The sequence below is a fragment of the Sorex araneus genome, chromosome 1 (genome assembly GCF_027595985.1).
Source record: "Sorex araneus isolate mSorAra2 chromosome 1, mSorAra2.pri, whole genome shotgun sequence".
Classification (NCBI taxonomy): Eukaryota; Metazoa; Chordata; class Mammalia; order Eulipotyphla; family Soricidae; genus Sorex; species Sorex araneus.
The window spans coordinates 392,953,895-392,970,971 of NC_073302.1; the positions used below are offsets into that span (position 1 = coordinate 392,953,895).

A 17,077-nucleotide genomic window follows, 5' to 3' on the forward strand; every position below is an offset into this window, starting at 1 on the left:
TGTTTCAAGAACCATATCGTGCAGGGTTCAAACTATGGTTGGTCGCATGTAAGGCAAATACCTTAGCACTTTAACTTTCTCTCTATGCCTCAGCATTTATTTCTTAAGGTATTATTATTCATAGAAAGTGGCAAAATAGACAGTTTAGCTCTTCAAAGTCCTTTGAGTAAAAGCTAACCCACCTCATAAATTTATGGAAGGATGACTTTTTACTCTTCCTGAAAGTATATACTCTCTGGAGGTTCACGAACTTATAAATTTCTCTACAAGTGCAAAAGACTTGCCATTCAATGAAAGCCATAAAACACAATAAAATTAGTGATTGAGCTCACTTTGTGTCTTGATCTAATAAAGTAAATGCTGCTTTAGAATTTGTTTTATTAAATTTACTTTAGTGCTTTATTTTTCTACAATACTTTAATTTTGCCTTATTCTTTGGAAAGAATCAAGGCAGTGCCTTTGTATAAGTATGTGGAGTCAATGATAGACCATAGTTTTATTGAGTTTCTTTAAAATGTTCCTTTTCTCAGGAACCACTTTTGTACTATGAATGGGATAATCATGTCTCTGATTATTCAGTTAATGACTTTTTTTTTCTTTTAAAGACAAAGTGCTCTTACTAGGATAGCTTGACTGTGTGAACTTAGGTTGTGAGAAGAGATTCATTTTGCTTGTTTGTGATGTAGATGAACCATCTTATATATAATATTTGCCTGAGCCCAGATCTGCATCACAAAATGCTTACACAAATTCCAGTCCACTATGGGATAGTCTTGTTTACTTGTCAAGTCTGCTATCTCTTCTACCAAATGGAAATAGAAGGAATAGAGAGCCATTACTATTGCACTCTAGCACTGTCATCCCTTTGTTCATCGATTTGCTCAAGCGGGCACCAGTAATGTCTCCAGTGTGAGACTTGTTGTTACTATTTTTTGGCATATCGAATACTCCACGAGTATCTTACCAGGCTCTGCCATTTGGGCTGGATACTTTCGGTAGCTTGCCGTGCTCTCCGAGAGGGATGCCATTACTTACTATCAGTGTTGGGAAAATACTGGTAGGGAAAATAAATATAAAATGATTTTGCAAAATTATTTCTACACATATTGAATGCCTTTTAATTAAAAAAGAAATAGTTATTTTAATTCTCTTTAATTCTGAAGAGAAAATCAGATCTTTACCAGTAGAAAACTTAATGTAGACAAAAGTATGAAGAGGGGGGAAGCTTAAATAAAACACCAACACAAAAGCCCAAATTGACTTACCTGTCTCAGAGAGAACACAGTGGTGGAGAAAAGAAAGGTTTTTTACTTGATAAAGAATTATGCCTTAGGTTTATTTGTCTTGTATCACTGTATCACTGTCATCCTGTTGTTCATCAATTTGCTCACGTGGGCGCCAGTAATATCTTTATTTTTCCCTGTCGTGTGCTTGTGTAGCCCAATGACTGCTGCTCGCTCTAGGAACACAAAGAGCACGTTGTTGTTACTGGTTTTGGCGTATCAAATACATCACTGGTAACTTGCCAGGCTCTGCCATGTGGGGAAAAAAATAAAAATAAAAAAAATAAAGATAAAGGGGTCCAGGAAAAATTGTGTTGCTCTCTTCCGGGAGCTTTATTTTATAGTCGCTGGATCTTGGCCTTTGATGAGATGAGATTACATGGTGCCAAGGGGGAGTTTGTGGGTGTGACTGCCAAGCTCAGAAAACTGGGGGTCTGGGTAGAGGAGGCCCAGTCCAAATCCAGGCCGGCTTGGAGATCTCAGCCATGGGTCCCACATGTCTGGTTTCCTCTCTTGGTTCCTTCATAGGTGAGGCTCATCCGAGTGTGTGGAGTGTGGCCTTGAGCGTGGCCGTGGCTGGGTTCTGGAGGTTCTTAGCTGCCAGGGCTCTGCTTGGGTCGGGGAGGGAAACTCAACCCGCCTCCCTCCGGAAGGGCCCCCGTGAAGACAGCCTGGTGCAGGGGCAGGAGATTCTGCATTTGCCTTGTAATTCACAAAATATTTTTATATATACTTTCACTTATTTATTTAATAAAAATTCTAAGGCGACCAGTAGCCTTAGAATCTTGCTGCTGCTGCTGTTGTTTCCTGCTTGTCCTCACCCTCATTCTCCTCCTCCTTCTTCTTGTCTTCCTCCTTCTCCTTCTCCTCTTACTCCCACTCCTAGATTTCCTCCTCCTCCTCTTTCTTTCTTCTTCTTTCTTCTTAAAGGAAGAAATCGAAGCAAAACAATCTAGATAAATTTTCTCAACACATACTGTCAGTTATATCATTGTTTTACTGAACAAGTAAGAGTAATTTTAGCAAATACAATAAAAAACTTAAAATATTAAACTTAAAAAATACTTTAATATTAAATTTTTAATATTCTATACTTATTTTCCATGTAAAAATTTTATTGTGGTAGAAAAAAACAAGTATAAAAACAATTATAAGATACAACCTAAGTAACTTTCAGTTTTCTTCACATTCCTTAGGTCTTCTTTTCTGTATTAATTGGGGCTTTTAGTATTGGACAGGCAACCCCAAGCATTGAAGCATTTGCAAATGCAAGAGGAGCAGCTTATGAAATCTTCAAGATAATTGATAATGTAAGTCTGAACTGTTTATTTAACCCTAATAGTTTCTGATTAAGATCTGGTTTAGATTTTTTTAAAAATCACTTTAGCCAACTCACCACAAATGTCATTAAAAGTACTTGTTGTAAACTAGTAACCTTCTAAAATGTCCTTCTGCTTTAGAAACCAAACATTGACAGCTTTTCAAAGAGTGGATACAAGCCAGATAATATTAAAGGAAATTTGGAATTCAAAAATGTTCATTTCAGTTACCCATCTCGAAAGGACATCCAGGTACTGTGACAGTTAATTAAAGTTTCAACAATACATTGGATGCGGTTTCTGATAGTTTTCTTTAGAGATTGTAATATTTATCTCTCTGCCTATGCATACACATATATTTGCTTAGTTTTTAATTCAATGGCAGTCCTAGTCCTTGCATCTTGTCTGGTCCTTTTTTACCCCCGTGATTTTTGGGTCATACTTGGAGGTGCTAAAAAGCTATGCCTGGGCTCAGTTCTTGAGGATCGTTCCTAGAAGTGCTGGACCATGCAGAGCCAGAGCTTGAATCCAGGCTCCCACATGCAAAGCGACATATGTATGCCTCCGCCTTCCCAGTTATCCCCTCCTTAACTTTCCTTTAAGTTTATTTCTAATCATTTTGATAGATCTTGAAGGGCCTCAACCTGAAGGTCCAGAGTGGACAGACAGTGGCCCTGGTTGGAAACAGCGGTTGCGGGAAGAGCACAACTGTCCAGCTGTTGCAGAGGCTCTATGACCCCACAGATGGCATGGTGAGATGACTAAGGCCGAGCTTGCTACTGCAGCAATCAGTGCTTAACATTACTTAGATGTCTGATCTGCAAGGGTTGAAAAATCACACTTTTTTTTAGGTCACTATCGATGGACAGGATATTAGGTCCATAAACGTAAGATATCTGCGGGAAATTATTGGCGTGGTGAGTCAGGAGCCTGTGTTGTTTGCCACCACAATAGCTGAAAATATTCGTTATGGCCGTGAAAATGTTACCATGGATGAAATTGAGAAAGCTGTCAAAGAAGCTAACGCCTATGACTTTATCATGAAACTGCCTAATGTAAGTTCTTCTTCATCTCAGTTAGGTTAGAGGCTCAAAGAATTGAAAGCTGACTTCATGCATGTCAAGTTAGAAAACTATTGTAAATTCAAGGGACTTCTAAGCAAGGAAATCAATAGTACTTTAGCTCTTAAAGCTTTAGCAGCATCAACTAGTAGTACACATATTTTTTTAAATATTGCGATTGATTGTAGCTAAGTTTTAAGGAACTGGATTGGTTTTGCCTATGCAACTTGAGTTCTTTATGGGATTTCTCCTGTTGCAATATGAGCTGAGATTGCTAGTTCTTTTGCTATGTTTTCCTGTGTTTTCTGTTGTAGAAATTTGACACGCTGGTTGGAGAGCGAGGGGCCCAGTTGAGTGGGGGACAGAAACAGAGAATCGCCATTGCTAGAGCTTTGGTTCGCAACCCCAAGATTCTTCTGCTAGATGAAGCCACGTCAGCCTTGGACACTGAAAGTGAAGCAGTTGTTCAGGCGGCCCTGGATAAGGTCTGTGAATCTCAGTTCTGACAGATCTAATTTTTAAAATCTTATACCATAAAAACATCTACTGTTGATTCTTTTCTTTTCTTTTCTTTTGTTTTCTTTTGCTTTTTTGGGTCACACCCAGTGATGCTCAGGGTTACTACTGGCTCTGCACTCAAGAATTAATCCTGGCGGTGCTTGGGGGGGCATATGGGATGCTGGGACTTGAACCCGGGTGGGCCTTGTGCAAGGCAAATGCCCTACCTGCTGTGCTATTGCTCCAGCCCGTACTGTTAATTCTTGTTTAAATTTATTCTTACAAAAGAATAGAACTCTTCCAATTGTTTCCAAAGTGTTTTGGGGGATTGCCCCATAGCTGAAAGGCTGCTTCATGAACGGAGGGGAGAAGGCAGATGGAATAGAGAAGGGATCACTAAGAAAATGATGGCTGGAGGAACCAGTTGGGATGGGAGATGCATGCCGAAAGTAGATAATGTACCAAGCATGATGACCTCTCAGTGCATGCGTTGCAAGCCATATGCCCAAAAGTAGAGAGAGAGTATGGGGAATATTGTCTGCCATAGAGGCAGGGGGAGGGTGGAAAGGGGGGTTATGCCCGGGATGCTGGTGGTGGGGACTGTGCACTGGTGGAGGGATGGGTGTTTGATCATTGTGAGATTGTAATCCAAACATGAAAGCTTTTAACTATCTCACAGTGATTCAATAAAATTTAAAAATTGTTTTTAAAAAACACCCTCTTAGTTGTGCTTAACAGATTTTTGAGAAGAGTTACTAAAATTCTGTGGAGCTAAAATAGAGAAATAGAGATTGTGGGAGATCCTACCCCTTCACTTTGTTTATTTATAAAAAATACACTTGTGGTTTTTTTATAGTGGAACTATGTATTAGTTATACATAAAAGTTTTAAAAGATTGCACTTAAAAGTAATTTGGGGCATGGGGGATTCTATTCACCTCCCTTTTCTTAAAAGTGTCTAAAGAACTGAATATAAAGCTCCAGTGTGATCCAGTAAATTCCACTGGATCATATCCCAAGAATAAAAAATCATTATTCCAAAAAGATACATATGTATATATGCATGCCACTGTTTATTGTAGCACTAGGTACAATAGCTAAGATGTAGAAACAATCCAGGTGCTCAAGAACAGATAAGTGGATAAAAATGTTTGGGTATATAGTACAGTTATTCAGTTATAAGAAAAGATGAAATCTGGCATTTTGCAACAACATGGATGGAACTAGAAGGTATCATATTGAGCAAAGAATGTAAAAAAGATAAATATAAAAACTGATGATCTCACTGATATGTGGAATATAAAGAGACAAAGCAAGGGAATGAAAACAAGGCCTTAGACACTGAAAACACAAGTGAGTTCATCAAGCAGGAGATGCAGCGAAGCAGTGGTATTTTGGGGAGTTAAGGGACAAAGGAGGAGGGACCTAGGGAACAGTGATGGAGGGACATAAGCATGTGCAGTAACACTGTATGCTTAAAGCATAAGTATTAATGCTATTGTAAACCATGCTACCGCAAATTTAAAAGAGACACTGAGAACATCTCAAAACAAGGTCATTCTCAGGCCTCCAGATTATTTTCTGTAAATCTTTTAATCATAATGTCTATGATTAAAGCCATATGTGAGTTTAAAAGAACAAATGGAATGATACCTATGATCTAATAGCTCATATGCACCAATAATGGCACACTGTCATATCTGTTTAAATGAAAGACAACCTGCATGACAGGGTTGGTTTATTTGCTTGTTTTTTGTTTGGGAGTCATACCTGGTGATGCTTAGGTGTTACTACTACTTACTACTGAGAGCTCTGCACTCAGAGATCATTCCTGGCAGGGCGTGGGTGACCATAGGGGTACTGAGGATCAAACACAGGTCGACCAGGTGCAAGGAAGCAAGGAAGCACCCTGTCCATAGTACTGTCACTCCAGTTCTGAGTTTTAAAATTTTTGTATGAACTCCATGCTGCTACCATGAGCTTAGACGGTAGAGGCAAAATAAAATTCTTAGATGCTTGTGTAATATTAATAAAACTGGGGCTGGAGAAATGGTACAGTGCATATAGCATTTGCCTTGCAGATGCTTTACCAACAGTAATGGTTTAACTGGAAATGGAAAGTTGATCTAGGAGAAAAGGAAACTAAAGGCAATTTAAGCAGTGAGTCTTAAAAAAAATAATAGAGTTTGGGTATGGCCCCCAGATATATACATATATATGTATAAACAGATACAGTAAATTTCATTTATTATAATGGAACGTCACTTCAGATTTGTACCTTTTTGAATACATTATTTGAATACATTATTGAAGATAGCAATAGACCTTTATATAGCTTTTACAGTTATACAGTGTTCAAAGTATTGGTACTTAGTAAATGTATGCAGGATGAGTGAAAATTTTACTATAATCATTTTTTTACTCAAACACCAACATTTTCTGATTTTAGGCCCGAGAAGGAAGGACCACTATTGTGGTAGCTCATCGTTTGTCTACAGTTCGTAATGCGGATGTCATTGCTGGGTTTGAAAATGGAGTCATTGTGGAGAAAGGGAATCATGAGGAGCTCATGAAAGTGGAAGGCATTTATTACAAACTTGTCAGAATGCAGGTATAGATTGACTCTAGACTTTCTTAAAATATCTGAGGCATAAGCAGATTTTTCTATGTTTAGTGCTATAACTAAGTGTTAACTTGGTTATGTTGAGAGGCGGAAAGAATGGTTGTGGTAGTCAAGATCAGATTGAGCTTTTAAAACATTTTTTTTTCTTGGAAAGGGGAAAGATCAAAATAGAGAAAAATTAGAATTTTTAAAAGTTTATAGGTAAGCTATCCATTATAGCAGCCACTAACCACATGTGGCAACTGAACACTTGAAGAGTGGTTAATTTGGGTTGAAGAGTTGTGAGTTGTAATGTGTTTTTATTAAAAATGCATGCCAGATTCTGAAGATTACAGAACATCGCAACATATTGAATATTCTATTTTGTTAGTTATTTTGTTATTTTGCTTTTTGAGTCACACCGGGCAATGCACAGGGGTTACTCCTGGCTTTGCACTCAGGAATTACTCCTGGCGGTGCTGGGGGACCATATGGGATGCTGGGAATCAAACCTGGGCCACCCACATGCAAGGCAAACTCCCTACTCGCTGTGCTATTGCTCCAGGCCCTGAATATTCTATTTAAATAAAATATGTAATTAAAATTTTTACAGTTGCTAAGAAAATTTTAAATGACAGATGTAGATCACAACGTGGCCTGTGCCATTTTTCTGTTGACAGTGTAAATGCAAAAGCAGATGTGTGTGGATCCCTTAAAATAACCCACAGAAAAGGAGATGACTGAGGTATATGGTATATGGAATAGTTAACATTTAGCATATTCAGTGGGAATTTTTTTGTTTTTTTTGTTTTGGGGCCACACCCAGTGGTGCTAAGGACTTACTCCTGGTTCTGCACTCAGGGATCACTCCTGGTGGGGTTCAGGGGACCATATGGGGTGCCAGGAATCAAAGCCTGGTTGGCCACATATAAAACAAGTACCCTACCCTGCTGTATTATCTCCTGGGTCCCATTAGTGGGAATTATTACTTAGGATTTTTAAGTTTTAGATATGTGACATATTAAAAGAATGAATAGTTTCTCTTCTTGTCTGATTACTTAAGTTTTCCTTGCTATCTGGTGTTCCATAATTAATTTTTATTGAGTAAATAAGCCTAACTAGCTTTCCCATATCTTGTTTATTTCAGACAAAGGGAAATGAAATTGAATTAGAAAGTTCAGCTGAGGAATCCAGTGATATCTTGCAAAATTCTTCAAATGATTTGGCATCAGGTCTAACAAGAAGAAAATCAACGAGAGGTAGTATCCGTGCATCACCAAGCCAAGACGAAAAAAGTACAAAAGAGGCTGTGGTAAGTGAGAGGGAGAGTCGTGTCTTCAACGCTTCTGCTGTATTCTCAACTCTAGTGGTCATGGGCTAGGATAGAAATGGGAACAAGAAAATTGCAGCCAGACTCCTCCTATCCTTTTCCCCAGGGAGTCCCACAAACCAAAATCCGCACAATTTTGAGCATGACCTGAAAAATCTGCAGTTAAGAATTAACGGGGTACAAATTTTAGAATTTCGATGTATAATGTAAGCAGACCAATTATATTGTATCCTTAAATATAAAAATTTTTATTCTCTTTATTCCTAGTTATATTCTTGTCATTTTCTAAATGACATTCTTGTGGAAACATTTCTTTAAATAGAAAGAAATTAAAATTAAAAAATCTTTCAGGACTTAAAAAATAAGTCATCAATTGATTGGGAACAGGTCATGTACTTTTAAAATTTGTGAATAAAGAGATAATTATATATTGTTAATTGTTAGTTTGTCAATACTAGTCTGTTATAACATTTCCTTTTTCCAGGATGAAAGTGTACCTCCAGTTTCCTTTTGGAGGATTTTGAAGCTGAATCAAACAGAGTGGCCTTATTTTGTGGTTGGTGTAATCTGTGCCATCATAAATGGAGGCTTGCAACCAGCTTTTTCAGTCATTTTTTCAAGAATCATTGGAGTAAGTAATTATATTCATATTGTGGATTTACTTTTGGTTCTGACTAAAGAATGAAATATACATGTTTGTAACTGTCTACAAAGGCCACAAAGAGCACATACTTCCATCTGAAACTAAATTGCCTTGAGAGTAACAATCCATTCTCTAGTGGTAAGAAAGCTATTTTTTCCTCATCTTTCTTTTCTCCTGCCCATTTTGTTTCTATTCAAGAATTCTAGGAACACAATCTCTGAATTACTGAATTTGCAGCCTTACCTGCCAAGGTTGGGCTCCAAGAAAAACTTCTAAGTTGTATCATCAGTTTGCAGAGGGTCTCTTTAGTTAGCTTAGATCAGCATGATCTCACACAGGTCACTTGTCAGGACCTGACAGGCACACATCCTCTGAGACATTCATCCCACTTGTTCAGATAAAAACAAATAGGAGCATCTTCCAAAAGACTGAGTTTCACATAAGTTGGTTGCATCTGCTTTTAAAGATGACATTTCAACCTCTTCTCTTTTTAGCGACAGATGTTCAACATCAGGTTGAAGACACCTTTGCCATAATGGTAGAAGATTCTGTGGAGAAAGATTAGTTGTTGCTTAAAAAATAGACCAAACACTAAATTTTGATTTGTGTCCTGCAACATATAAAAGTTCAGATCTACCTATAACTTGGCCAACTTATTTCAACTTTATGTTCATGTGTTCAAGAAGTAAGATCAGTGCCTGATCTCCCGTTACTGATCCATGTGCTAAAAATATGCCAACAAGGAGATAATGTCTTTATTGTGGAGTTTATCTTAGAGGATTAGGGCTAGCAAAAAAGGAAAGAGAGTAAATATTTTAGACTTTGCAGGCTATAAAATCTCTGCTGCAAATATATACCGTGCCATTGTAGTACAGAGACAGTCATATACAGTATAGAAAAAATGAACATGACTATGTTTCATTAAAACTTTATGTGAACATTGAGCCTGTGACTTGGAGACTACTATGCCTGATATAACATTTGTCTTGCAGGTAAAGAGTTAGTGGTATCATTGAGAAGAAAATAGTACAATTAAGAATCCTTTGAGCTATATGTAATAAAAGCTCAAATACTTTGTTTTGGAAACTGACACATTAGCTCTTAAATATTAGGTATCAATTAATGCTCTATGTCATTGAAGATGGGTGACAGACACAGTTTAAGACTGTGCACTCTAAATCAGATTGTTTGGATTTTAAACTTTGGGCGATTACTCACTGATCATACTCAACAACTAAATTAACCTCTCTGTACTTCAGAGTCCTTCTGTGTAAAAATGGTGATGATAATAAATTCCAGGAGGTGGTTATAAGGATATAAAGAATATAGTGGTTGAGTTGACTTAGGCACAGAGTAATAACTTACTGATCGCTAACTATTTTTCTTGACATATTGGAACTAATCAAGGAAAATGGATTTCATCTCTTCCAAAATGATTTTTTTTCCTTTACAAAAAATAAAATTGTCTGTCTTCAGGTCAGAATGTGACTGTTTTAAGTTCAATTTTGATTCACTGTAAAGGGAGATTTCATCTTCTTTCCCTGTGTAGTGTTTACTCTGCAAAGGTCTCCGTGTGTGGTGATGGCTCTGGTTCCTCACTGTCTGTCTAACTGACAGTCCTGGTTCAAAGACACTTCTTAAAAGGCCCAAGCTAAGTGAAGGACCATCTTTCTTTATTTCATCATGAATGGACAGTTTGAGGTGTCAATGTGTGAAACAGTGGACTGTCACACAGCATGGTTTCCCACCAAAGAAAAAGGAAGTATTCATTCTTACATTGACTTTCACACACAGGAGTGTGGCACTTGTGATTCTCAGTGCTCAAAAAAAGGAAATATGAGTGGGAAAGGTATTGCATAAATTTAGGGGTAACCCGCCCATTCTTGGCCTCTCAGGGGTACAGAAACTTTTAAGTTAAGCATTCAGGGAACACAACCCATTCTGCTCAAACTTTCTTGACCTTGAATACTATGCTACATGGAAATTGGTCAGACTCATAATAACTTCCTTAGTAATTAAACTAAAACTTTTAAATATTCTCTTAACAGGTTTTTACCAGACATGAGGATAGTGATGAGACAAAAAGACACAATAGCAACTTATTTTCACTATTGTTTCTAGTGCTTGGAATTATTTCTTTTATTACATTTTTCCTTCAGGTAAGTATCTATATTTTCACTTAATCCTGGAAGAAATGTATAAATGTCTGTGTAAGTTGCATTTTAGTAATATTATTCCCCTATTAACTGGGCTACCAGCGACCAAGTTACTTAAAAACAAAGATGTTTTGGGGCTGGAGGGATAGCGGGTAGGGTGTTTACCTTGTACCCGGCAGACCCGGGTTCAATTCCCAGCATCCCATATGGTCCCCCAGCACTGCCAGGGGTAATTCCTGAGTGCAGAGCCAGGAGTAACCCCTGTGCATCGCTGGGTGTGACAACAAAAAGCAAAAACACAAAAACAAACAAGCAAAAAAAGATGTTTTGTTTCCTCTGTCTTTCTTCTTTTCTTCTCTCCATAGCCACCTCCCCCAACTGCAAATGTTAATGAAACCGGGGGGACTGAATGCTTGGTGTAACAGAATAAAGTAAAATGAAATGAAGGGTGGGGATTCAAAAATGGGATTTAGGCAACCTTTGGACATAAGTTTGAATGAAGCACTCCCAGTCGATTTTAAATTCTCAAAGAAATATCTTAGGGGCTGGAGCGATAGCACCGTGGGTAGGGCGTTTGCCTTGCATGCGGCCGACCCAGGTTCGATTTCCAGCATCCCGTATGGTCCCCCAGCACTGCCAGGAGTAATTCCTGAGTGCAGAGTAACCCCTGTACACTGCTGTGTGTGACCCAAAAAGCAAAACAAACAAACAAAAACCAAAGAAATATCCTATATTCTAAAAGCAATAACAACAAAAATCAGAACCTAAACCTAAAGATGTTACATTGGTTTTTAAAATGTTTGAAAGGTTTGTCATTCAACTTTTGCTAAAAGCAAATGAGCCCTTTTACTGATAGGAGAATGCCAATCTTAATACAGTAGGTAAGGTTCTTGCCTTCCTAGATCGACTCAGGTTTGAATCATTGTCACCACAAATAGTCTCCCCAAGGGAAGGAGGGCATGGTTTCTTCTAATCCATGTCTCCACATTCATTGAGATGAAGGTTCTGTTGTCCTTTATTCCCAGCTAGGGCCTAACGTGGCTTCATAATTCTCTCTTTATCTTTATCTATTTTTCCCCAGATTTTTTTCCTTTTTCCTAGACACAGGTGATTATATCCTTGGGGGATAAAGAGGGCAGTGCGTGAAGTTCTCTCTTAGTAAGCCTTCCTCAGCCAAATTGCCTGGGTGTGTGTTTTTGTTGTTTTTTTTTTCAGCTTGGAAACTGAGAATTTAATATTGTTTTTCTGTGCCTCCTTCACAGCTGGGGTGACTGTATATTCATTTTTTATACCTAAGGTCCTGATTGTAATGATTAATAACATCCTTTTCACTATTAAAAATTTCCTGGTTTGGATGCTACATAATACAAACATGTTGTGTAGAGTTTCCCTGCCTTGGAAGCAGTTGAATGACAGAACCGAGTTCGCCAGGAGAAATCAGCAAGGGCGGGAGAAAGGGACAAAGAAGCTTACTTCCTAGTAAGTCTCTCATGGCATCTCAGCAAGCTGGGGAATGACAGCTTCAGTTTCCAGACTAGATTCTCTGAGCATTGCCACCCATGGCTTGATATCACAGTACACTGTCACTACAATGTAGCCGGGGCCTGAAATGGAGCTTTTGAACTTCATCTAGTGTCCTGCTGTAGCCATGACTTCAGGTATTTCTGTGCAGTCGGAAGCTATATCTCAAGTCTTCTTGCTCGTGATGCATTCTTGTTTTCCATAGGGCTTCACTTTTGGCAAGGCTGGAGAGATCCTCACCAAGCGGCTCCGGTACATGGTTTTCAAGTCCATGTTAAGACAGGTATGTCTGTGGAAGGGACAAACTCGGATGTGGAAGTTCCCAGTTGTGCCCCGTGGTCTCAGGCAGTGGGCAAACTGTCAGTCAAGTCATCAGGGTGAGCTCTTGGACTGTCTTCCCTCCTCTCATTGCCCCGATGTGCTAGAGACCGCAGTGCCCCCGGTGCAGACTCAGAAGCCCTGCTCTCTACCGTGGGAGGCAGGTTCTCTGGGACAGACTCGCCATTGGCCTTTGTCAGTTGCAGAAGCAGTCTTTCTTGATCATTCATCCCTTTCCTCTTTCTCTATGTTGGGGAATCCAAGACACTTAATTTTTTTTTTCCTAGACTTGTCCTTGATACTTTTTTCTAGATACCTAAACATGTACTCTGGACCTTTTCTCTCTACAAATCAAAATTTACCCCCAACCCCTAGCCTATTTCTTCACTGTCTGCTCCTGATACACTGAAATACTGATGGCGCTGCAGTGGCCTTAGCTGATCATTCGTGGGGAATTATGAGAGACTGTAACCAAGAGCAGTTCGATTCAGAGACTGTTTAACGATCTTTTTTTAAATTTTAGTTTTCAAATGTACCATTAGTTTATAATGTTATAGAATTTGAGAAATTTAGCTTCACCTCTCTCTCTATATATATGTATAGGTAGATAGACATAGATATTTATAGATATAGATAGATATACACACATGAATATTTGTACATATATGACATTCTTAACTTTTCCACTTCCAAAGCTCCATACTAACAAAAAAAAATATCTCTGTTCATTGTGCCTATTTTCTCCCATTTACCTCTGGTAACCACCAAAGTTTTCACCAAATCTGGGAAATGATTTTGTGTTTTTTTCCAACGTATTTGCTTTAGTTACTCATTTTCCATATGTGAGTGAAATTATTCTATCATTAATTTCCACTTCCTTATTTTACTTAACATAATCACCTATGGAATCATCTATTTTGTTTCAAAGGGCACAGATAGCAGAGTATACCACAGCTTCTTTATTTACTCATTCATGGATGGGCATCTACATTACAGTATTTTCTTTACAAAACTGTTTACATTTTAAAATACACAATTACAACAATTGATTTTGAAATACGAATTTGTTACAGAAATAACTATGCTCCTAAGATGATACCTGAACTGATGATTTGCATTCAAATAGTGTCTACCACTTTCCAAAGTTGTTTTGACTATTGTAAATAATGCTTTTGTGGAAAATTTTGTGTAACTTTATGACTTTTCGTTTACAATGCCTAATCACTAACTACTGAATAAGATGATGCTCTAGCAGGGTCCCCCAGACATGTTTTTGAATTTGAACACTGACTGAGAAGCAGCTGTTGCTATATAGGACTTGTTTGGGTGCTTGTTTTTGTTTTGGAGCCACTCCTGGCAGTGCTCAGGGTTTACTCTTGGCTCTGCATTAAGGAATAACTCCTGGCAGCATCAGGGGACCATATGGGGTACCCGAGATTGAACTCAGGTCTTCTACAAGCCAGGGTCTTCCACAAACTAGGCAATCCCCTTACCCACTGTACTATCTCTCAGGCCCTTTATAGGATTTTTCGGTGAAATTTACTGTCACCGTCACTGTCATCCCATTGCTCATCGACTTGTTAGAGCAGGCACCAGTAACGTTTCTCATTGTGAGACTTATTGTTACTGTTTTTGGCATATCAAATACGCCACGGGTAGCTTGCCAGGCCCTGCCGTGCAGGCGCGATACTCTAGCTTGCCAGGCTCTCCGAGAGGGGCGGAGGAATCGAACACGGGTTGGCTTCGTGAAAGGCGAACGCTCTACTGCTGTGCTATTACTCCAGCCCAGTGAAATTTACGCTTTCTCTTTTTAGTCACTCAGTTCTATTCTATTTCTGTTAGCACCATACGAGAATGAAGACATGTCTGGGCTGGAGTGATAGCGATAGAAGTGAGTAGTGCACTTCTCTTGCATGCAGCAGCCTGGGATCAGTCCCTGGTATCCAATTTGTTTCCCTGAGCCCACCAGGAGTGATTCCTGAGTGTAGAGCCAAGACTGAGCTGTGAGCACTGCTGAGTGGGACTCAATAAAATTTTTTAAAAAAGCAAAATAAGAAAATCAAAAACAAAGATATTTATGGGAGTAACAAGCTAGTGACTGACACAGCAGGCCTAAATCTAGGCCACGAAAGGGACCACTGGAATGGTGCACCCTGTTTGAAGCATTTTACTCAAACCAGATTCATTGCTAAGATTCTGTTTAGGCTTAGTCTGTCCTTAATCCAAGCCCATTATCTCATTATTCCACCAGCCTGCAGTTCGGCTCCTGGGTCCATTATATTTTAGTAGTTGTGCCGATGGTGTATGAAGTGCCCATTCCATAAATTATTCAGTATCACAAATAGGCATAACACTAAGTATCGTAAGTAATTCAAATCTAAATAGTTTCCATTTTCAAGACAATTGCATCTTAGTAAGGAAGGCACTTTCTTCCTAACATTTTTGAAAAGCACATTAATACATGCTACAATAAATTATAATTTTTAAAAATTTTTTGTTAGAGAAACACTGTGATGTACAGTTACAAACTTCTGAACTTTTGTGTTTCCATTTTACTCTAAATTATATTTTTTAAAAAATATTTGGGGAATAAATAGTAGGTCCTACTTTAATGCAAAGCATCAGTTCAAGTAACTTCTTAAGAGAATACTTATTCTTATACTAGACAGAAATGTTAGGAGTTGGCTCTGCACACAGTCAGGTGTGTCCCTAGAATAAAACAAACAGATGAGAATGTGAATAGTTCTATTAAGAAAATCATATTTTATGTTGAACTTTAGAAAAAAAATTTAAGGAAAATCAAATTTGTGAGTGGGGACAGGCCCCCTGGTGATTCTGGGCTAAGTGGGCCTCTGATGCTGGAAATGACCTGGGCAGCCACCCCAGTGCTGCTTGGAAGCCTCCAGGGATGTTCCTGGCGCTGCCCGGGAGACCATGCGGTGCTGGGAAGCCACTTAGGGTCGGCTGCATGCAGACTATGCACTCTAACCTCTGTACTATCTTGATTGTTCAGGAACATTCTTTGAAAAAGTTTTTTATGCCACACCCAGTGATGCTTTATCCTGGCTCTCTACACTCAGAGATCACTCCTAGCAGTGATTGGGGGACAATGTGGGGTGGTGGGGATTGAACATCGGCTGCATCTAAGGCAAGTGTCCTACTCACTGTACTGTTGCTCCAGCTTGGAAAACCCTTTCTTTCTTTCTTTTCTTTTTTTTTAAACTCTAAATTTTTCACCACCCAATAGAAAAGCCTCAAACATTTGAGGACTGTGCTCAGCCACTGAGCCTGCCTGCCTCCCTCCCTCCCTCCCTCCCTTCCTCCCTCCCTCCCTCCCTCCCTCCCTCCCTCCCTCCCTCCCTTCCTCCCTCCCTCCCTCCCTCCCTCCCTTCCTCCCTCCTCCTTCCTTCCTTCCCTCCTTCCTTCCTTCCTTCCTTCCTTCCTTCCTTCCTTCCTTCCTTCCTTCCTTCCTTCCTTCCTTCCTTCCTTCCCTCCTTCCTTCCCTCCCTCCTTTCTTCCCTCCCTCCTTCCTTCCCTCCCTCCTTCCTCCCTTCCCTCCCTCCCTCCCTCCCTCCCTCCTTCCTTCCTTCCTTCCTTCCTTCCTTCCTTCCTTCCTTCCTTCCTTCCTTCCTTCCCTCCTTCCATCCCTCCATCCCTCCTTTCCTCCATCCCTTCCTTCCTTCCTTCCTTCCTTCCTTCCTTCCTTCCTTCCTTCCTTCCTTCCTTCCTTCCTTCCTTCCTTCCTTCCTTCCTTCCTTCCCTCCTTCCTTCCCTCCTTCCCTCCTTCCCTCCTTTCCTCCCTCCCTCCCTCCCTCCCTTCCTTCCTTCCTTCCTTCCTTCCTTCCTTCCTTCCTTCCTTCCTTCCTTCCTTCCTTCCCTCCTTCCCTCCTTCCTTCCCTCCCTCCTTTCTTCCCTCCCTCCTTCCTTCCCTCCCTCCTTCCTCCCTTCCCTCCCTCCCTCCCTCCTTCCTTCCTTCCTTCCTTCCTTCCTTCCTTCCTTCCTTCCTTCCTTCCTTCCTTCCTTCCTTCCTTCCTTCCTTCCTTCCCTCCCTCCCTCCCTCCCTCCCTCCCTCCCTCCCTCCTTTCCCCTTCCTTCCTCTGTCATTGAATCACAGTGAGATACAGTTGCAAAGTTGCTCATGATTCTCAGTCATAAAATGTTCTAACACCAGTTCTTTTATCAGTACATTTCCCACCACCAATATCCCTAGTTTCTCTCCCATCCACCTCACCCCACCATACCCCCCCCCGTTTCCTGCCTCTAGCTATTTCTATTTCTTGTCTTAAGGTTTCTGAAACTTTACTTTCACTTCCCCTTTTGACAAGGCTCACTTCTGACCTAGTGTTC

At 39.8% G+C, this 17,077-nt stretch overlaps 1 protein-coding gene across 4 annotated transcripts in view; it reads left to right on the forward strand.

Annotated features, from left to right (window-relative positions):
- Window positions 1-17,077, forward strand: part of ABCB1 (ATP binding cassette subfamily B member 1) — a 229,913-nt gene that overhangs the window by 182,003 nt on the left and 30,833 nt on the right. For 3 of the 4 annotated variants that reach the window (XM_055137510.1, XM_004602277.2, XM_055137589.1), the window contains 10 exons: window positions 2,480-2,593; window positions 2,744-2,854; window positions 3,229-3,354; window positions 3,454-3,657; window positions 3,978-4,148; window positions 6,610-6,771; window positions 7,910-8,074; window positions 8,577-8,723; window positions 10,784-10,894; window positions 12,618-12,695. In XM_055137510.1, coding sequence (XP_054993485.1) covers window positions 2,480-2,593; window positions 2,744-2,854; window positions 3,229-3,354; window positions 3,454-3,657; window positions 3,978-4,148; window positions 6,610-6,771; window positions 7,910-8,074; window positions 8,577-8,723; window positions 10,784-10,894; window positions 12,618-12,695 — 1,389 coding nt within the window. Of the gene's footprint in view, window positions 1-2,479; window positions 2,594-2,743; window positions 2,855-3,228; window positions 3,355-3,453; window positions 3,658-3,977; window positions 4,149-6,609; window positions 6,772-7,909; window positions 8,075-8,576; window positions 8,724-10,284; window positions 10,746-10,783; window positions 10,895-12,617; window positions 12,696-17,077 lie in introns of those variants that run through there. The other variant, XM_055137666.1, reaches the window with a different exon arrangement.